The sequence below is a fragment of the Onychostruthus taczanowskii genome, unplaced genomic scaffold (genome assembly GCF_017590055.1).
Source record: "Onychostruthus taczanowskii isolate IOZ18803 unplaced genomic scaffold, ASM1759005v1 scaffold187, whole genome shotgun sequence".
NCBI lineage: Eukaryota > Metazoa > Chordata > Aves > Passeriformes > Passeridae > Onychostruthus > Onychostruthus taczanowskii.
The window spans coordinates 331,800-353,318 of record NW_024499095.1 but is presented as its reverse complement, the minus strand read 5'-3'; the positions used below and the strand labels follow the sequence as shown (position 1 = coordinate 353,318).

General features: G+C 54.0%; 1 protein-coding gene across 1 annotated transcript in view; it reads left to right on the top strand.

The window, feature by feature from the left end:
* The first annotated feature begins 1,334 nt into the window (after positions 1 to 1,334).
* Positions 1,335 to 21,519, top strand: part of RRM1 (ribonucleotide reductase catalytic subunit M1) — a 22,561-nt gene continuing 2,376 nt past the window's right edge. Inside the window, exons 1-18 of the mRNA XM_041401193.1 lie at positions 1,335 to 1,600; positions 2,433 to 2,521; positions 4,010 to 4,187; positions 5,081 to 5,181; positions 5,780 to 5,839; positions 6,536 to 6,575; positions 7,166 to 7,328; positions 11,134 to 11,275; positions 11,879 to 11,962; positions 12,220 to 12,381; positions 12,902 to 12,981; positions 13,438 to 13,639; positions 14,850 to 14,999; positions 15,859 to 16,080; positions 16,878 to 16,954; positions 17,817 to 17,952; positions 18,973 to 19,068; positions 20,015 to 20,203. Coding sequence (XP_041257127.1) covers positions 1,582 to 1,600; positions 2,433 to 2,521; positions 4,010 to 4,187; positions 5,081 to 5,181; positions 5,780 to 5,839; positions 6,536 to 6,575; positions 7,166 to 7,328; positions 11,134 to 11,275; positions 11,879 to 11,962; positions 12,220 to 12,381; positions 12,902 to 12,981; positions 13,438 to 13,639; positions 14,850 to 14,999; positions 15,859 to 16,080; positions 16,878 to 16,954; positions 17,817 to 17,952; positions 18,973 to 19,068; positions 20,015 to 20,203 — 2,190 coding nt within the window. The 5' untranslated portion in view covers positions 1,335 to 1,581. The remainder of the gene's footprint in view (positions 1,601 to 2,432; positions 2,522 to 4,009; positions 4,188 to 5,080; positions 5,182 to 5,779; positions 5,840 to 6,535; positions 6,576 to 7,165; positions 7,329 to 11,133; positions 11,276 to 11,878; positions 11,963 to 12,219; positions 12,382 to 12,901; positions 12,982 to 13,437; positions 13,640 to 14,849; positions 15,000 to 15,858; positions 16,081 to 16,877; positions 16,955 to 17,816; positions 17,953 to 18,972; positions 19,069 to 20,014; positions 20,204 to 21,519) is intronic.

Here is a 21,519-nt window from a genome sequence, read left to right as displayed (position 1 = left end):
GCCCTCCCAGCCCGGCCTCGCCAGGGACAGAGCTCCTTGGGGTTCATTCAAACCCCGCAGCCCTTGGGGCGGGGGGCTCCTCGTTAGCCTGGCGCTCATTAACACTCATTAACACTCATTAGGGCCGGCTGCCTCCTCGCGGGCATCCAGGGGATCTCCAGCGGGCTCAGCACACTCAGGAAGGGCTCAGGATACCCAGGAAGGGCTCAGCACACCCAGGAAGGGCTCAGCACACCTGGGAAGGGCTCAGCACACCCGGGCAGGGCTCAGCACACCCGGCAGGGCTCAGCACACTCAGGCAGGGCTCAGCACACCCAGGCAGGGCTCAGCACACCCAGGCAGTGCTCAGCACACCAGGCAGGGCTCAGAGCTGGTTCCACGGCTCTGGTTCCTGTCCCGGGCCAGCCCCATGGCTTTCCTTCCCTCTGCAGCCCAGCTCAGACACGAGCCCGCTGTTCCAGCTGCTCCTGCCCTCAGAACAGGGCTGTGAAACTCCGAGGAGAACCTGGGGGCGAACATCTGGGAGTGCAGCTCGGGCTCCAGGCAGCCCAAACGCCATTTGGGATTGTCTTCCTTCTGTGGGCTTGGGCTCCTTTCTAATCCAATTTTCTCCACTTTTAGGCCATTTTTTTCACCGATTTTCACCAATTATTCCCAAATTTTCTTCATTTTTTCCCTTTTTATTCCAAATTTTCCCATTTTCGTTTTAGGCCATTTTTTTACAGATTTTCACCATTTACTCCCAAATTTTCTTCATTTTTTCCACAATTTCCCCATTTTTCTCCCCAGAAATGCAACATTTCCACTGTGAAGGTGGAGGAGCTGGGCTTGAGGTCGATTTTGGGTCATTTCAGGCCATTTTAACCAAATTTTCTCCATTTTTACGTAATTTTTTACCTATTTTCACCATTTTTTTCACCATTTTCCACCAAATGTTCTTAATTGTTCCCCTTTTCATTCCAAATTTTCCCATTTTTCCCCATTTTTCTCCCCAGAAATTCAACATCTCCACAGTGAAGGTGGAGGAGCTGGGCTTGAGGTCGATTTTGGGTCACTTCAGGCCATTTTAACCAAATTTTCACCCGTTGAATCACACATTTCACACCCGGGCCTCGATTCAGAATAATTAAATTTAACACAGTTACTGTTTTGGCGTTTCAGGCGAGGTGTTTTGTCCCTTGGCGGGCTCTGTCTTTGGCGCCCTCGGCCCCGTCCTGTCCCTCCGGCTCCACCCCCAGCGGGGAGGGGCGCGCTGGCGCCGCCATCTTTGAAGCGGGCAGGATTCGCGGTGTTCCCCGGCGGCGGGGGCGATTCCCGGGGGGGAAAGCAGGGACAATACCGGGATGAGGGCCGGGATTGGTGTCCGCCGGCGGCCACAGGCAGCGCCGGGAGCCGGGCTGTGCGGGAAGGGGCAAGGCAGGAGACCGTGCCCGCAGGCAAGATGGCGGCGGCCGCCTCAGCGGGGCGGGGCGCGCGCGGCGGGCGCGGGAAGCGGCGGGCGCGGAGGCACCGAGAGGGACTGAGGGGCACTGAGGGGGACCGAGGGGCAGCGAGAGGGACCGAGGGGCACCCGCCGCCACCATGCACGTCGTGAAGCGGGGTGAGCGCTCCCCCCGCCCCGGGGGTGCCGGCGGGCCGGGGAGGGAAGCGCCCCGCTGCCCTGGGGGTACCGAGTGTCGGGGATGGGGGGCTCTGTCCTGCCCAGGGCACCCTCGGCTTTAGGGGTCCCTCGTGGCACCTGAAGGGGAGTCCCTGCCCCGTCCTGGGGTTCCCTCTGCCTTGGGGGGACCCTGCGTGTAAGCAGGTGGGAGTCCCCCCATTTTGGAAGGCTCCCTCATGGCACGGCAGGGATGGGTCCCCCTCAGCTTTGGGGGTGCCTTGTGGCACATGGTGTGAGGGGGGGAGACGCCCCTTGGCTTTGGGGGTCCCCTCATGGCACCGCAGAGGGCAGAGGGGTGCCCCCCTGTGCTCCGTGGGAGGATGGGATCCCCTCAGCCCTGAGGGGGCTCCCCTCGGCTTTGGGGGTGCCCAGAGTGAGAGAGCTCCCCCCAGACACCCGGGGGGAGGGGTGAGGCCTCTCCTTTGCTTTGGGTCCCATGGCAGGAGCTTTGGGTTGGTCTCCCCTTCTTTTGGTGCCAGGGGAGGGGTCCCCATGCTGAGGTGGGGGTGACCCTCAGCCCGGTCCCCACCCTGGGGATTGGCTTGGTGCACTTTCAGGTGGGGATTCTTGGGGTGAAGGGGCAGCCTCCCCTTTCCTTGTCCCACCCAAGCAGGCTGTCCCTGCTGATTCCCACCCTGAATTCCCCCGCGGGAGGGGCTGGGTGGGGGTGCTGTGTGCTGGAATGGTTCTTACTGGTTCTTACTGGGGCTGCTCTGTTCTGAACTGGTTCTTACTGGGGGTCTCCCCGGGCTGCCCCGTGGCCGTGTCCCAGACGGGCGCCAGGAGCGCGTCATGTTTGACAAGATCACCTCGCGCATCCAGAAGCTCTGCTACGGCCTCAACGCCGACTTCGTGGATCCCGTGAGTGCCCCCGCCTCTCCTGGGCAAGAGCGGGGTGGGGACCCTGCAGCAGTTCCCGGGGTGTCCCAGCTGGGCTTTGGGGATCCCTGGGGGTCCCCTCCCGCTCAGCACGTTCTGTCATTCCCTGAACCCTTGGTAAACACACCCAAAATGGGTTTGTTGCAGTTGTTTGTGCTCTGAGGGGTTTTGCTTCCCAGGTGCAGAGACTGTGGAGGGGAAAATCCCCTTTCCCTGCCAGAGATCCCTTTCTCCTCAAACCTTGGGGAAGCCATTGAGCCCCTGGTAGTTTAAAAAACAAGTTGTGTTGTTCCAGTTCCCATATTTTGGATTTGGTAGGTTGCTCCCAGTGTCAGTCTGCAAAGCTGGAGCAATGGCACATGGAATTAGCTGCTGGTCAAACAGCAGGACAGAATTGCCTGCCATTGCCACATCCCTGCTTGGTTTTCTGAGCTGATATGGGGTGGGCATTGATCCCACTCATGGAAGCTTCTCCTTCCAAAACCTGTGCCCAGGATGACCCCCTGCTGGATCCACTGGTGTCTGTGAGATTTTTATGCAGGTTTCAGACCCAGTCTGGCCATCTGGAGTCACCAGTTAAGGCTCTTCCCATCTCCCAGCTTCTCATGATCCATTCTCCTGTCTGAAATTCCACCCATCAAACAGTTGCCATTGGTCCTGTACCCAGAAGTCTTTGGGATGGATGGATGGCAGGAGGAGGACAAGAGGACACTGGTGACCACAGCATGAAGTGCCCTGACTTGCCCCCAGTGACTGGGAGTTGATGCTAAGGACAGAAGTGTAATTCCAAGTCCTCCTGCCTCCTTGTCCTCCTGAATCCTTATTTATTCTGCAGTCGTGTGTGAGCTCTTTCCCTGGAGCTCAGTTTCTCCTTTGGAACTTGGATCTGCTTGTGCCAGAAGCTTCCCAGGCCAGCAGCAACCCTCCCAAATCCTGTGTTAATGTCCCCTGCAAGGCTGTAAATCCCACGAGTTGTGCAAGAGTAGCAACACTTCACCGAGGTTCAGTAGAGACCAGTCAATCCTGTTGCCTGGAAGCCACCTTCACACAGAATCACAGCAGGGTTTGGGTTGGAATGAGCTTTCAAGGCCACCCAGTGCCACCCTGCCATGGCAGGGACACCTTCCCCTGTGCCAGGCTGCTCCAGCCCCAGTGTCCAGCCTGGCCTTGGGCACTGCCAGGGATCCAGGGGCAGCCCCAGCTGCTCTGGGAATTCCATCCCAGGGCCTGCCCACCCTGCCAGGGAACAATTCCTCATTGCCCAGATCCCACCCAGCCCTGCCCTCTGGCACTGGCAGCCATTCCCTGTGCCTGTCCCTGCAGCCTTGTCCCCAGCGTGTGTCCAGGAGCACTCCCAGCTGTCCCAGTCCGCTGCTCCGGTTTGCTCTCCTCCTCCGGTGCTGCGGGCGCCGGATCCACCTGAGCCGGGAGCACCGGGGCTCCCTGAGCTCGGCCATTTCCCTCCTGCAGGCACAGATCACCATGAAGGTGATCCAGGGGCTCTACAGCGGGGTCACCACGGTGGAGCTGGACACTCTGGCCGCGGAGACCGCGGCCACGCTGACCACCAAGCACCCCGACTACGCCATCCTGGCCGCCCGCATCGCCGTGTCCAACCTGCACAAGGAGACCAAGAAAGTCTTCAGTGGTGGGTGAACGCCCCCAGCTGCTGGGGGGAGAGGCAGAGTGAGAGGTTTGGAGCACTGAAATTGGGAAATCTCCCAAGTGGGAGCTCCTGGGGGCCCAGGCTGGCTGGAAAAGCCTTGGAGGGGAAACCCACGAGTTTGCCAAGGCAAATGGAATTGCCTGGTTTATGAAAAGCAGTTGTAGGAACGGCGTGGTGAGAAATGAGATGGGCTGAGATCAAGTTGTACCCGCTTTCCTCCCCATTTGTTACTTTTTACAGTGGGGTATTAAGTTGTTTGTCCCAGGGCCAGTTCTCATAAGCCCTAGAAAAACACTTAATACACCCAAGGATAGCTCAGCTACACTTTGGGGGCATAAAATAAGCAGGATGGCTTCTGCTGTGGTGTTAGAAACAAAAAGGTTTAATAAAGGCAAAATAACAAATAGAAAAGCTCGAGCCAGGTGCAGAGGTCTGCCCCTGGTAGAAACACTTCACACAAAAGCCCCTCTTCTCTTTTGTTCTGTTCTTTTCTACTTGATTGATCAGGTGGGACTTTTTGGCTTCTATCCAATTAGGTGTTCTCTGGTGTTTGGTGAAGTCCCTGAGGCCCTATGAGGTGGCTTTCCACCTAACAGTTGAGAGAAGCTTCTGGGCTTCTTTCCTTTTTTTGGGGGACAAAGGTTAGTTTTGCCACTCTGTCATTAGGGGGCACATTCCTACAGTGGGGTTTTGGCAGAATTTGTACAAGTGGATTGCTGAGGTTGGCAGTGCTGAGCAGCAGAAAAGCAGCTGTGTGTTTGAGGGGGTTATTTTATTTCCATGGGCTTTCCTGCCTTGCCCATCCCTGCATCCCAGTGCTGCGTGCTGCAGGGACAGGCCTGGACATGTCCTGCTCACATCCCTTTCCCTCACAGATGTGATGGAGGATCTCTACACCTACATCAACCCTCACAACGGGAAGCACTCCCCAATGATCTCCAAAGAGACTCTAGACATAGTTCTGGCCAACAAGGATGTAAGTACTGGGGTTCTTTTCACTTCTGAACTATTGAATTTTGAACACTTAAAAAATTTGCTTTTCTTATTTCTTTTAAGCAAGCCACGTTTGTTTTAGGATCAAAAGCCAACACAGAAGCCAGTGCAGGGCATGAGTGGAGAGTGTAAGAGGGGATGTAGGAGTTTTCTTCCTCTGTGGATGTTTTTGTAGAACAAAATGTTTGATGTTTTGTAAAATTTTTCTTGGATGTTCCCACTGCCATGATCAGCACAAGTAATTAATTTGAGAAGAAGTACCTAGTGCTGGAGCAAAGTGAGGCAGCACAGGAGGGAGAGAAGAGATTTGGGTTCAGTTTCCAGGTCATTCCAGGTCTGTGTTTTGACCAGGAAGTTCCTTTTGTCCTTTGGGTCTTGTTGTCCAATCAGATTTCAGTAAATTCAGCCAAAAAAAGAGTGGAAAAAGGTTGTTGAAGCTGTGCTTTTGTTGTTTGGAGGGAAGTGCTGTTCCTGCTTCATTCCTGTGCCCTGGTGCCCCTCACACACCAGAGCTTTGGGACCAGGAATGCCAACAGGTGTAAATAACATTGTTACACCTTATAAATTTTATTTCCTGCCAGCGCCTGAACTCTGCCATCATCTACGACAGAGACTTCTCCTACAACTACTTTGGCTTTAAGGTAGAGAGCACATTGCTGCTGGGTCTGTTGGGAAGGATGGGAATGCTTGTGGAATCATCTGGACTGGGGCACAGGGGGGTGGGACATCAGTGGGGCTGTGGAGATGAAGGGCACCTGCACTAAGCAGCTGCCAGTGGGATGAGTCGTGGGCTTCTCTTGCTGCTGGAATATTTTAACTGCTGGGCTGGGTTTCACAGCACATCCCAGTGGGTGTTGTTGGATGCCATTCCTAAAGGAAGTGCTCTAATCCTCAGCCAAAGGAGGCATTTTTGGTGTTGCCATTGTTCAGTGGAGCAGTTCTCAGGGTGTCATCCCACACATTTATGCTCCCCACAGCATGCCAGGGGCTGCTCTGCTGCCCCACTCCAGCTCAGCTGTGCTGCTGTGGGTTGGGTCTGGCTCAGGTTTGGGGCTCTGGGGGCTCCAGAGAGCTCCCGTGGGTTCAGGACAGTGTGGAACCTCCTGCTGTGCTCCACACTCTGTAATCCAGAGCAGTGCTGCAATCTTCCCTTGGCCTTGTGTATTTTCAGTCATTAATCGCCTAATTAAGCTAATAAAGAGAGGAGCAGCAGAGTGCAAGGGTGGTAAAGCCTGGGATGAAGGGTGTGGAGATAACTGGGATGAGTTTGGAGTTAACAGGGTTTTTAAAAAAATTCAAATCTGCCTGTCTGCTAAAATCCATCCTCTCTTTTGAAGACTCTGGAACGCTCTTACTTGCTGAAAATCAACTCCAAAGGTAAGGGCTGTTCCTAGTGCTCAGCACTTCTTAAAAATTTTGAGTTAGTTTAAATTAAATGAAAGCTAAGTTTAGGTACTGTGATGCAGGCCCATGGCTTGGATATCCTGGGACACCAGAAGGGTCAGAGATTAATTATAATATCATAAAGCTGAAACATAATTGGATTCTGGAGTGCATATTTGATTGAATTTAACTGTCAGTACAGGTGGGGGGTTTTCCCCTCCTCCATGAGAGCAGCTGAGCATTGGAGCAGATTGTTCCTTGAGTTTTTCAAAGCCTGATGGGATGAAGTCCTGAATAAGCAGGAGTTGGGCTGGAGAACTCCAACCCCAGCCACTCTGTGATTCCATGAAAACTCTGGCTCCCCAGTGTCCCACTGCAGCATTTGGAGCTTGCTGCCATGACCCTGTGACTGTCACGTGGAGTCTTCTTCCTCCCTGCCCTTCTGGGTTTTCTTGGTGGGTGAGGGGCTGGCCATGCCCCAGCCATGTGCCTTGGAATCCCAAAATCCATCCCTGTGCCCTGGGCTGGTGCCACAGTGTGGGCAGCAGGAAAGGGATTGAACTCCTGGCCGTGTGTCCCTGCAGTTGCTGAGCGTCCCCAGCACATGCTGATGAGGGTGTCCGTGGGCATCCACAAGGCCGACATCGACGCCGCCATCGAGACCTACAACCTGCTCTCGGAGCGCTGGTTCACCCACGCCTCGCCCACGCTCTTCAACGCGGGCACCAACCGCCCCCAGCTCTCCAGGTGCTCTCCTCCTTGTCCAGGGCTCCCTGCCACGGGGAGGGCCTCAGGGATCACATCTGCCCCCAGCTCTCCAGGTGCTCTCCTCCTTGTCCAGGGCTCCCTGCCACGGGGAGGGCCTCAGGGATCACGTCTGCTCAAGCGAGACGCGTGCGCAACCTCTGAAACCAGCAGCTGAGTTTCCACAGTTTTTGAGCAGCTGCTGTCGAGTTTTAGTTGTCTTGGGGGGAAATGCCCAGGTTTCTGTCAGCTCTGGAGATCTTGGAAACCTTTGAGTGGCTGTATTACATGGGAAAGTTCCAGATGTGCATAGTCTGCTGCAGGTTACCCAATGAATCCTGGTAATTGTTTCCTAAAAGCAGCAAGCATAACTGATAGGGTTTTGATATCATGTATATCAGGCAAGCATAACTGATAGGGTTTTGATATCATGTATATCAGGCAAGCATAACTGATAGGTTTTTGATATCATGTATATCAGGCAAGCATAACTGATAGGTTTTTGATATCATATATATCAGGCAAGCATAACTGATAGGTTTTTGATATCATGTATATCAGGCAAGCATAACTGATAGGGTTTTGATATCATGTATATCAGGCAAGCATAACTGATAGGGTTTTGATATCATGTATATCAGGCAAGCATAACTGATAGGGTTTTGATATCATGTATATCAGGCAAGCATAACTGATAGGGTTTTGATATCATGTATATCAGGCAAGCATAACTGATAGGGTTTTGATATCATGTATATCAGGCAAGCATAACTGATAGGGTTTTGATATCATGTATATCAGGCAAGCATAACTGATAGGGTTTTGATATCATGTATATCAGGCAAGCATAACTGATAGGGTTTTGATATCATGTATATCAGGCAAGCATAACTGATAGGGTTTTGATATCATGTATATCAGGCAAGCATAACTGATAGGGTTTTGATATCATGTATATCAGGCAAGCATAACTGATAGGGTTTTGATATCATGTATATCAGGCAAGCATAACTGATAGGGTTTTGATATCATGTATATCAGGCAAGCATAACTGATAGGGTTTTGATATCATGTATATCAGGCAAGCATAACTGATAGGGTTTTGATATCATGTATATCAGGCAAGCATAACTGATAGGGTTTTGATATCATGTATATCAGGCAAGCATAACTGATAGGGTTTTGATATCATGTATATCAGGCAAGCATAACTGATAGGGTTTTGATATCATGTATATCAGGCAAGCATAACTGATAGGGTTTTGATATCATGTATATCAGGCAAGCATAACTGATAGGGTTTTGATATCATGTATATCAGGCAAGCATAACTGATAGGGTTTTGATATCATGTATATCAGGCAAGCATAACTGATAGGGTTTTGATATCATGTATATCAGGCAAGCATAACTGATAGGGTTTTGATATCATGTATATCAGGCAAGCATAACTGATAGGGTTTTGATATCATGTATATCAGGCAAGCATAACTGATAGGGTTTTGATATCATGTATATCAGGCAAGCATAACTGATAGGGTTTTGATATCATGTATATCAGGCAAGCATAACTGATAGGGTTTTGATATCATGTATATCAGGCAAGCATAACTGATAGGGTTTTGATATCATGTATATCAGGCAAGCATAACTGATAGGGTTTTGATATCATGTATATCAGGCAAGCATAACTGATAGGGTTTTGATATCATGTATATCAGGCAAGCATAACTGATAGGGTTTTGATATCATGTATATCAGGCAAGCATAACTGATAGGGTTTTGATATCATGTATATCAGGCAAGCATAACTGATAGGGTTTTGATATCATGTATATCAGGCAAGCATAACTGATAGGGTTTTGATATCATGTATATCAGGCAAGCATAACTGATAGGGTTTTGATATCATGTATATCAGGCAAGCATAACTGATAGGGTTTTGATATCATGTATATCAGGCAAGCATAACTGATAGGGTTTTGATATCATGTATATCAGGCAAGCATAACTGATAGGGTTTTGATATCATGTATATCAGGCAAGCATAACTGATAGGGTTTTGATATCATGTATATCAGGCAAGCATAACTGATAGGGTTTTGATATCATGTATATCAGGCAAGCATAACTGATAGGGTTTTGATATCATGTATATCAGGCAAGCATAACTGATAGGGTTTTGATATCATGTATATCAGGCAAGCATAACTGATAGGGTTTTGATATCATGTATATCAGGCAAGCATAACTGATAGGGTTTTGATATCATGTATATCAGGCAAGCATAACTGATAGGGTTTTGATATCATGTATATCAGGCAAGCATAACTGATAGGGTTTTGATATCATGTATATCAGGCAAGCATAACTGATAGGGTTTTGATATCATGTATATCAGGCAAGCATAACTGATAGGGTTTTGATATCATGTATATCAGGCAAGCATAACTGATAGGGTTTTGATATCATGTATATCAGGCAAGCATAACTGATAGGGTTTTGATATCATGTATATCAGGCAAGCATAACTGATAGGGTTTTGATATCATGTATATCAGGCAAGCATAACTGATAGGGTTTTGATATCATGTATATCAGGCAAGCATAACTGATAGGGTTTTGATATCATGTATATCAGGCAAGCATAACTGATAGGGTTTTGATATCATGTATATCAGGCAAGCATAACTGATAGGGTTTTGATATCATGTATATCAGGCAAGCATAACTGATAGGGTTTTGATATCATGTATATCAGGCAAGCATAACTGATAGGGTTTTGATATCATGTATATCAGGCAAGCATAACTGATAGGGTTTTGATATCATGTATATCAGGCAAGCATAACTGATAGGGTTTTGATATCATGTATATCAGGCAAGCATAACTGATAGGGTTTTGATATCATGTATATCAGGCAAGCATAACTGATAGGGTTTTGATATCATGTATATCAGGCAAGCATAACTGATAGGGTTTTGATATCATGTATATCAGGCAAGCATAACCCTTAGGGATCACATCTGCCCCCAGCTCTCCAGGTGCTCTCCTCCTTGTCCAGGGCTCCCTGCCACGGGGAGGGCCTCAGGGATCACATCTGCTCAAGCGAGACGCGTGCGCAACCTCTGAAACCAGCAGCTGAGTTTCCGCAGTTTTTGAGCAGCTGCTGTCGAGTTTTAGTTGTCTTGGGGGGAAAATGCCCAGGTTTCTGTCAGCTCTGGAGATCTTGGAAACCTTTGAGTGGCTGTATTACATGGGAAAGTTCCAGATGTGCATAGTCTGCTGCAGGTTACCCAATGAATCCTGGTAATTGTTTCCTAAAAGCAGCAAGCATAACTGATAGGTTTTTGATATCATATATATCAGGCAAGCATAACTGATAGGTTTTTGATATCATATATATCAGGAAAAGGATTATATTTTTATAAAGGTTTGTATCAATGTATTGGGAAAAGGCTCTTCCCCCAGAGAGTGCTGGGCACTGCACAGGCTCCCCAGGGAATGGGCCTGGGACCCCAGGGCTGCCAGGGATGCTCAGGCTGGGGTTGTGCAGGACCAGAAATTGGACTCTGATCCTTGTGGGTCCCTTCCAGCTGAGGGTATTCCACGGTTCTATCATTAAAAATGTTTGGTAGCAGAGGTATCAGCAGTATAAGCACTGCTCATGGTGTTTTCTGTTTTGTCCTTTATTCCACACCTGTGGGATTGCTTTGTGGAGCACGTGATTGCCCTGGGCTTTGCAGCCTGATGAAACACTTACAACTTTTCCTTCCCATCTCTGCTGAAACCATTTGTTTCCTTCAGCTGCTTCCTGCTGTGTATGAAGGACGACAGCATCGAAGGCATCTACGACACCCTGAAGCAGTGTGCCCTCATCTCCAAGTCTGCTGGGGGCATTGGCCTTGCCGTGAGCTGCATCCGTGCCACGGGCAGCTACATTGCTGGGGTGAGTGCCTGTCCCTGTCTGAGTCACCCCAGCACAGGGACAGCACGGGGACACTGCTGCTGCTGCTCCCAGGAAATGCCAAACCACTGCTGCCTCTCTGTTCACACAGCACTGAGCCTCCCTCACTCATCCTTTGGCTTAAGGCAGGAAGGTTATCTTTCCTTGTGTTTTGGCTTCCTCGCAGAAACCCTTCCAAAAAGAGGATCTGATTCCACTGTTTGGTCAGACAATTCCAATCTTTGTCTGTTAGCAGCCTAGGAATATGCCCAGAGACTTGTGCACTAGCCCTTTGCCTTTCTGTGTCTCTAATTGCCCCAGACCTTCTGTGGATGTGTGTTTGGGGTTTCTTGTCACAGTCTGTGTAAACCCTGCAAGCCTTTAGGTGACATAATGTAGAGAAAGAAGTTAGGAGGGATATTTTATTAACTCTGGGACACGTGGCTGGTATATACATTTTTGTCATAAAAAGTGTGGGGAAGGGACTAGAAATAATGGGTGGTGATCAGTGGAAGGGCTCTGCAGCCTGGAGAAAGACCCACAGGAAGTGCAGGCCAGCCCCTGCAGGGAGTTGCTTTTGCTGATGGTTTTCCTGTGCCTCTGCAGACAAACGGGAATTCCAACGGGCTCGTTCCCATGCTGAGGGTCTACAACAACACCGCCCGCTACGTGGATCAGGGGGGAAACAAGGTACCTTAAATGAGGTCCAGCAGGGAGCCTTGGGTCATGGGAGGGCTTCCACACTGCCAAGGGCTGTCCCATGAACATCAGGGAGCTGATGGAGTGGTTGTGGCTGGCACATAATCACAAAAGGGCATTTTTCCCCTTGTGTTGGTATCTGGTGCTGCCCCCCAGTTCCCAGCTGGTTTGGGGTGTTGTGGGCACTGGGGAGCAGGTTTCTTTCCAAGGACAGTTTGTTCTGATCCAGATTGTGTTCCGTGTCCCAGAGACCTGGGGCTTTTGCCATCTACCTGGAGCCCTGGCACTTGGACATCTTTGAGTTCCTGGACTTGAAGAAGAACACAGGGAAAGAAGAGCAGCGAGCCAGGGACCTGTTCTTTGCACTCTGGATCCCTGATCTCTTCATGAAGAGAGTGGAAACCAACCAGGTGAGAACCTGGCTGGTGCAGAAAAGGTCTGGTGGTGGAGGAGCAGGTGAGCAGCCCTGAAGGAGCTCAGCAAGGGCTGCAGAGCTGCTTTGCTCCTTGTTCCTTCCAGGACCTTCCTGCAGGAGCTGCTGCACCTTGTTTGGGAACTTGGCTGTGCAGGTGGAGAATGGAGCTGGGCATTTCCAGCTCCATGTTTTGCTTCTGGGCTTAATCTTACAGCCCATGATTTGTTCTTGGACTCTTTGGCTGTTTTGACTCTGGGGTTTCCTTAGGGCATCAGCATTTTCTCAGTAAATTGTTCTTGTGCCTGCTTGTATTTCACAGAATCCCAGACTGGCTTGGCTTGGGAGGGGCCTTAAAACTCATCCAGTGCCACCCTCTGCTATGGGCAGGGACATCTTCCACTGTCCCAGATTGCTCCAAACCCCATCCAACCTGGCCTGGGACACTTCCAGGGATGGGGTAGCTTTAATTAACAGAGTGCCTAAAGATTTCCTCTGAATATTTTTCCCCTGTACAGGACTGGTCCTTAATGTGCCCAAATGAGTGTCCTGGCCTGGATGATGTCTGGGGAGAGGAATTTGAGAAGCTCTATGAGAGGTAAGAAGAGTGAGCAGCCCTGTAAGTGGTGCCATGCTCTCCCAGAGCTGCCCGTGTCCTGTAGGATCTGTGGCACAGCTTTGTGGGAAGGGCTCAGAGGTGACCATTGTCAGATGGATAAAAACGTGAGGATGGGGCTGTGTCCTTCACTCTGTGACCTGTCAGGGTGGAGCTGTGTGTGAATGACCATTTCAGCCTGTTGGAGGGACAGTGTCCCTGTTAGAGGGACATCCTGGAGCCATCCCCACTCCGTGGCTTTGTGTGGCATCGCTCTGCGGCTGCTGCGGTGGAAGGTTGATTTCCCTTAAACAAGGCAGTGCTGCTGCCCTGCTGTGAGGGCTCCCCGTGCAGAGCCCAGCAGGGAGGAGGGCCTTGGCTGCCCCAGGCCCCGAGGAGTTCAGAGCCTGCCCCTGGTGCCCGGGGCTCGGGGGCTGACGGGGCTCCCTGTGTGTCCAGCTACGAGCGGCAGGGCCGCGTGCGCAGGGTGGTGAAGGCCCAGCAGCTCTGGTACGCCATCATCGAGTCCCAGACTGAGACTGGCACCCCCTACATGCTCTACAAGGACTCCTGCAACAGGAAGAGCAACCAGCAGAACCTGGGCACCATCAAGTGCAGCAACCTGTGCACCGAGATCGTGGAGTACACCAGCAAGGAGGAGGTGGGTGCAGAACGGGAGCTCGGAGTGCTGGGCAGGCAGGGGGTGCTCCTGTGGCAGCTCTGTGCCTGCCTGGGAGTGCTCCTGTGGCAGCTCTGTGCCTGCCTGGGGGTGCTCCTGTGGCAGCTCTGCCTGGGGGTGCTCCTGTGGCAGCTCTGTGCCTGCCTGGGGGTGCTCCTGTGGCAGCTCTGTGCCTAGGAGTGCTCCTGTGGCAGCTCTGTGCCTGGGAATGCTCCTGTGGCAGCTCTCTGGCTGCCTGGGGGGTGCTCCTGTGGCAGCTCTGCCTGGGGGTGCTCCTGTGGCAGCTCTGCCTGGGGGTGCTCCTGTGGCAGCTCTGCCTGGGGGTGCTCCTGTGGCAGCTCTGCCTGGGGGTGCTCCTGTGGCAGCTCTGCCTGGGGGTGCTCCTGTGGCAGCTCTGCCTGGGGGTGCTCCTGTGGCAGCTCTGCCTGGGGGTGCTCCTGTGGCAGCTCTGCCTGGGGGTGCTCCTGTGGCAGCTCCCTGCCTGCCTGGGAGTGCTCCTGTGGCAGCTCTGCCTGGGGGTGCTCCTGTGGCAGCTCTGTGCCTGCCTGGGGGTGCTCCTGTGGCAGCTCTGTGCCTGGGAATGCTCCTGTGGCAGCTCTGTGCCTGCCTGGGGGTGCTCCTGTGGCAGCTCTGTGCCTGCGTGGGGGTGCTCCTGTGGCAGCTCTGCCTGGGGGTGCTCCTGTGGCAGCTCTGTGCCTGCCTGGGGGTGCTCCTGTGGCAGCTCTGTGCCTGGGAGTGCTGCAGTGGCAGCTCTGTGCCTGCCTAGGAGTGCTCCTGTGGCAGCTCTCTGGGATATATCTGGGTGTTGCTTGGGGAAGGGAGCAGGCAGCTGAGAAACTCCTGAGTACTCCCAGCCCTTCCACTCACTCCTGTGGAGGATTTGGGGTGGCACAAGACACCCTTCAAAGGAAAAGTGACAAGGAACAAATCAGGCTGAAAAATTCTTTCCAACGCAGACCCTTCTGGGATTCTGTGTAAGGATGGTTTCCAGGCAGTAGGACTGACCAGGGCAGGATTTTTCTGGTCATACCAATTTCTCCTGAGCTTTCCTGAATTGTTGTAACAGCTTCTGACGTGCCAGAGGGTGCACATTCCCAGGCTGGCAGGTTCCCTGGCGGGTTGTTCCCGTGAGTTTGGGGCAGAGCTGTGTGTTCTGGGCCCGTTGCCAATGATCCCCTGTCTCTGCCCACAGGTGGCCGTGTGTAACCTGGCCTCCATCGCCCTGAACATGTACGTGACCCCCGAGCACACCTACGACTTCAAGAAGCTGGCTGAGGTCACCAAGGTCATCGTCAGAAACCTCAACAAAATCATTGATATCAACTACTACCCCGTGCCAGAGGTGAGTAGGGCTGAATCCTGCCCGCAGCAATCCCAGAGCAGTCTGGGACACAAGGAGTCACAGGGGAGCTCCATGAATCACCTGTTCCCAGGTGGGACCTCTCAGTGCCTGCCTGAGCTTCAGCCCAGAGCAGCTCCGTGGTGAAGCAGTTGTAGGAAAGCTTCCCACTCTGCTTCTGCCACTGGAATTTTTTCATGTATGAGGATTTCCATGAAGCACAGACCAGCACTAGGAATAGAGAGAAGGATCCTGGAAAGATCCTGAGAAAGTGTAACTCATTTTGGTTGGTTTTACAACTCCTGGACAGAAGGGGAGAGCCAGGGGGGGGTCAGGCTCTGCTCACAGAGAGCAAGAAAAATGATGCAAGGAAATGGCCTTGACCTGTGCCAGGGGAGGTTTAAATTGAACATTAGGAAAAATTTCTTAGTGGAAAGGTTTGTCCAGCTCTGGCACAGAATGCCCAGGGTAAAGTCCTCATCCCTGGAGGGGATTTAATATCCATATGGCTGTGGTACTGAGGACATAGTGACATAGTCAGTGGTGACCTTGGCTCTGCTGGGGAACAGTTGGACTTGGTAGGCTCTGAGGGATTTTCCAACCTCAGTGATTCTGCGATTCTGCTCTATTAAATGTCTTCATTGATCAGAAAGTGCTGAGTGTTCTCTTCGAAAGCCTGCCTCTCCCCTTGCTGGGTTAAACAACCACAGCCTGTGCTAAGGTCTGACAGACTGGGCTCAGCAAGCAGCGTGAGGGTGCACGGAGTGCTGCTGCAGGGCTCCTGGCACGCTGCAGCAGGAGCTTTGGCTCGCCGAGTCCCTTCCCAGCTGTGCTGGAGCTGACGTGTCCGTCTGTCCCGCAGGCCGAGCGCTCCAACCGGCGGCACCGGCCCATCGGCATCGGCGTGCAGGGCCTGGCCGACGCCTTCATCCTCATGAGGTTCCCCTTCGAGAGCGCCGAGGCGCAGCGCCTCAACCAGCACATCTTCGAGACCATCTACTACGGGGCCCTGGAGGCCAGCTGCGAGCTGGCCAGGGAGCAGGGCCCCTACGACACCTACCGGGGCTCGCCCGTCAGCAAGGGGGTGAGTGCCAGGGGTGGGACAGGGAAATGCGCCGGGGAGCCCATCCTGGGCCTGGGCTGGGGCAGGGACCTGGCTCGTGGCAAGTGGGATATGCCAGCAGTGCCCCGGAGCCAGCAGGGGACATCCCTGTCCTGGGGACACCTGGGGAAGGGTTTGTCCCACTCTGCTCTGGGCTGGGCCAGCCTCACCTCCAGCGCTGGGGGCAGTTCTGGGTGTCTCAGTATCAGAGATCCCAGAGAGAGCTCCAGGAGGGACACGGGGATGGGGAAGGGCCTGGAGGGGCCCCCCGAGGTGCCTCGGTCAGTTCAGCCTGGAGCAGCCTGAGGTCAGAGCTCCCCGGGGCTGCAGCTCCTCCCGAGGGGCAGCGCAGGGACAGCTCCGAGCTCTGCTCTGGGACAGGGACAGCACCAGGGAGCGCCTGGGGCTGGGCCAGGCCAGGCTGCAGAGCAGGGAAAGGTTCTTGCCCAGAGGCTGCTGGCACTGCCCAGGCTGCCCAGGGAATGGGCACGGCCCCGAGGCTGCCAGAGCTCCAGGAGCCTTTGGCCAGCGCTGCCAGGGATGCCCAGGCTGGGCTTGGGATCTGGGCAGGGCAGGGGTGGCACTGGGGGGGTCCCTGGGGGTCCCTTCAGCTCAGGATATTCTGGGATTCTCTGATTTGCAAAGGCAACCAGACTCAGCCTGTGCCCTGCTAATGGGAGAGAAGGATTAAGAGAAATAACAGGTCCATTTCCAATGGGGTTTATAAAACATGGAGAAAAGAGTGCCCTCTCTAATTAGGACCAAACTGTGTTCCTCAGATCCTTCAGTATGACATGTGGAATGTCACCCCCTCTGACCTTTGGGACTGGAAGGCTTTGAAGGAGAAGATTGCCAAGTGAGTAACCCTGCACAGTTTGTAGTAGATGTCAGATGAAACCCAGACTGGGTTGGGTGGGAAGGACCTCAAAGGCCATTCAGTGCCACCCCAGCCACGGCAGGGACACCTTCATTGTCCCAGGGTGCTCCCAGCCCCATCCAGCCTGGCTTTGGGTATGGATTTGGTATGTTCTGTCTACTGAGAGCTAAAGGCAGGGTCCACGTGTGAAAACAGCCCCATGTGTTCCTTCTACCCAGCAGATCTTTTCTCTGAGCTGTTTTTTGGGTGGCTCTCTTCCCTTTTTATCCTTCCAAGGCTGAGGAGCCCACCCTCACTACTCTGCCTTAGCTGAGTTCTAATTCCATTTTGGATGCATCCAGCAGGAGGATTTGTGTTCCCATTAAACAAACGTAGTGAGGAGTGAGCCATGAGCTGGCCCTGCTACCAGGGAAAAGCTGAGCCTTGAACATCCTGAAGACAGGAATCACTGAAGTGTGAAGTGCCTGTCATGGCCTAATTCTGGCTGTTTGGCTGTAATTTTTAAACGTGGTAAATCTGTCCCCTGTCTGGTGGAGAGGTTCCAGCCTCTTCATGGGCTGCTGGTTCAGCTCTGCCTCAGGGCTGTGGATCATGCAGTGCCTGGCAGACTGTCTTCCCATGACTGAACCATTTGGGAAAGCCTCTGATGAGGGATGAGAACAGCAAAGCCCCTAATTCCACTTGCACTTGACCCACAGTGCAGTTCAGGGGTGCTTCCCTTTTCCTGTGGGTGATGTGGGGCTTCGCAGGTTATCCGGATTTCCCCGTCCCCGCTGTTCCTGGCTCTTTTCTGTCCTGTGTCCCTTGGCTGCAGCCCCCTAACCTTGCCTGTTGTCCCCAGGTACGGTGTCAGGAACAGCCTCCTCATTTCCCCCATGCCCACGGCCTCCACTGCCCAGATTCTGGGCAACAACGAGTCCATCGAGCCCTACACCAGCAACATCTACACACGCAGGGTCCTCTCGGGGGAGTTCCAGGTGAGCTCTGGGGGGCAGCTTTCCTCTTTCCTGAGTTTTTATGACTAAGGAGGACAAGGGGAGGCCTCACACCTGGGGGCTCAGTTCAGCCTGATGTTTGTGCCCAAGCACCAAGGGGACCTGGAGCACTGGGTGCTGTAGGAGTCCAGCTCTGTGTGCTCCACAGTCACCAGGGAAGAGGTGAAATTATAAACAAGTGCTGCTTTTGTCTGGGAAAAGCCTTTGTGGGGCCTCAAGGTGGGCTGCAGGAATAACTTTTATGGTGGGGTGGTGATGTCATGGGGGGACATGGGAAGAGTAGCTGAGACCACGGTCCTGAAACGAGCTGTGAAGCCCTCAGGGGTCTGAAGGGGCCATGGAAGAGCTCCACAGGCTCAGGGGGATCTGTCAGTCAGGAAAGGGAGTGAAACAAGTTGTGTTCTGGAGGCTGGAGTTAGCAAAGCCCCCTGTGGAGACAAGGGGAGGCTGTCCCTGTTTGGGAGGTGTGTCCATCCCCTCTGGGGTGTCTCAGTGCTCTCCATTCCTCCTGGCTGCAGGATCACCCCAGACAGGAGTGGGGAGGTGGAACAGGAGGATCATTGCCCTGCCTCCCTGTGTAGGGCTGGGGGACAGGGACCCCAGCCCCAGCAGGAAAAGGGGGCTGTGTTTTCTTCCCAATACTCAGCCTGCCCCTTTCTGTTCTTTCCCCTCCTGACATCAGTCTTGATTGTTCACACCCTTCTTTAGGAACTCAGGTCGTAGCCAGTGGCTCTGTACCAGCAAGATCTCTCCTTTTCCCATCTTTTGGAGTTCCTCATGCAGGGCAGTTCCATACAACCCCTTTCTAATTTGCCATGTCCAGCAGAATCCCAGAATGGTTTGGAAGGACCTTAGATATAATTCCAGGGACACCTTCCACTACCCCAGGCTGCTCCAAGCCTGTCCAGCCTGGCCTGGAACACTTCCAGGGGTGAGGGTCTGTCAGGAATGTGCAGGATCTTGTTCAGCCATTTAAAAACCTTTGGCTTCTGCCCCTCCCAGGTTGTGAATCCCCACTTGCTGAAGGATCTCACGGAGAGGGGCCTGTGGAACGAGGAGATGAAGAACCAGATCATCGCCCACAACGGCTCCATCCAGGTACAGGGCAGCAGGGCAGGGATTCTGCCAGGCACGTCCTGCTCCTTCTGCACTCCCACTTAGCAGCAAGATGATAAAGGGCAGGTTTCACAGCAGGGAGTATCATGGGATGTCCTGAGCTGAAGGGACCCCCCAGGGACCCCCCAGTGCCACCCCTGCCCTGCCCAGACCCCCCCAAGCCCAGCCTGGGCATCCCTGACAGCGCTGGCCAAAGGCTCCTGGAGCTCTGGCAGCCTCGGGGCCGTGCCCATTCCCTGGGCAGCCTGGGCAGTGCCAGCAGCCTCTGGGCAAGAACCTTTCCCTGCTCTGCAGCCTGTCCACATGTCACTGCTGAGGGTGTTTGCAGGTGTGCTCGCAGACACAGGATGTGCAGAGGAGGCCACCAAGCTTCAGAGGGATGGAGCACCTCTCCTGCAAGGAAAGGCTGAGAGAATTGGGATTGTTCAGCCTGGAGAAGGCTCCAGGGTGACCTGATTGTGGCCTTCCAGGGCCTAAAGGAGCCAACAGGAAACATGGAGAGAGACAGTTTACAAGGGCTAGAAGGACACAGGGCATGGCTTCCCAATGGCAGAGGATGGAATTTTGGCCAGGATTTGTGCCCTGGCAGGGTGTGAGGCCCTGGCACAGGGTGCCCAGAGCAGCTGGGGCTGCCCCTGGATCCCTGGCAGTGCCCAAGCCCAGGCTGGACACTGGGGCTGGAGCAGCCTGGCACAGGGGAAGGTGTCCCTGCCATGGCAAGGGTGGCACTGGGTGGGATTTAAGGTCCCTCCAGACCCAAACCAGTCTGGCATTCTGTGTTTGGACTCAGGGATAGAGCTCAGCTGTACAGGCCTCAGTTCCAGTCAGGATTGCTGGAGCCCTGGCAGTCACTGAAGAGTTCCATGTTATAAATAGGGATATCTGGGCAGTCAGTGCTTTCCATGCAAAACTCCTCCTGTTCTTCCAGAACATCCCTGAGATTCCTGATGACCTGAAGCAGCTCTACAAGACTGTGTGGGAGATCTCCCAAAAAACCATCCTGAAGATGGCTGCAGACAGAGGGGCCTTCATTGACCAGAGCCAGTCCCTGAACATCCACATTGCTGAGCCCAACTATGGGAAGCTCACCAGCATGCACTTCTATGGCTGGAAACAGGTACAGCTGGGCTCCTTCCCCAGAATGGGGCATCAGCTGGCATTACTGGGGCCCCTTCCCCAAAAGAGGGCATCAGCTGGCATTACTGGGGCTCCTTCCCCAGAATGGGGCATCAGCTGGCATTACTGGGGCTCCTTCCCCCAAAACGGGGCATCAGCTGGCATTACTGGGGCTCCTTCCCCAGAATGGGCCATCAGCTGGCATTACTGGGGCTCCTTCCCCAGAATGGGGCATCAGCTGGCATTACTGGGGCTCCTTCCCCAGAATGGGGCATCAGCTGCCATTATTGGGGCTCCTTCCCCAGAATGGGGCATCAGCTGGCATTACTGGGGCTCCTTCCCCAGAATGGGGCATCAGCTGGCATTACTGGGGCTCCTTCCCCAAAACAGGGCATCAGCTGGCATTACTGGGGCTCCTTCCCCAGAATGGGGCATCAGCTGCGGGTGCTGCTCTGGCCTGTCCCCAGAGCTGGGGGTGCTGCTCTGGGTGTCTCCAGAGCTGGGGGTGCTGCTGTGGCCTGTCCCCAGAGCTGGGGGTGCTGCTGTGGCCTGTCCCCAGAGCTGGGGGTGCTGCTGTGGCCTGTCCCCAGAGCTGGGGGTGCTGCTCTGGGTGTCCCCAGAGCTGGGGGTGCTGCTCTGGCCTGTCCCCAGAGCTGGGGGTGCTGCTGTGGCCTGTCCCCAGAGCTGGGGGTGCTGCTGTGGCCTGTCCCCAGAGCTGGGGGTGCTGCTGTGGCCTGTCCCCAGAGCTGGGGGTGCTGCTGTGGCCTGTCCCCAGAGCTGGGGGTGCTGCTCTGGCCTGTCCCCAGAGCTGGGGGTGCTGCTCTGGCCTGTCCCCAGAGCTGGGGGTGCTGCTGTGGCGTGTCCCCAGAGCTGGGGGTGCTGCTCTGGCCTGTCCCCAGAGCTGGGGGTGCTGCTGTGGCGTGTCCCCAGAGCTGGGGGTGCTGCACTGGAGTGTCCCCAGAGCTGGGGGTGCTGCTGTGGCGTGTCCCCAGAGCTGGGGGTGCTGCACTGGAGTGTCCCCAGAGCTGGGGGTGCTGCTGTGGCGTGTCCCCAGAGCTGGGGGTGCTGCACTGGAGTGTCCCCAGAGCTGGGGGTGCTGCTGTGGCGTGTCCCCAGAGCTGGGGGTGCTGCACTGGAGTGTCCCCAGAGCTGGGGGTGCTGCTGTGGCGTGTCCCCAGAGCTGGGGGTGCTGCACTGGAGTGTCCCCAGAGCTGGGGGTGCTGCTGTGGCGTGTCCCCAGAGCTGGGGGTGCTGCACTGGAGTGTCCCCAGAGCTGGGGGTGCTGCTGTGGCGTGTCCCCAGAGCTGGGGGTGCTGC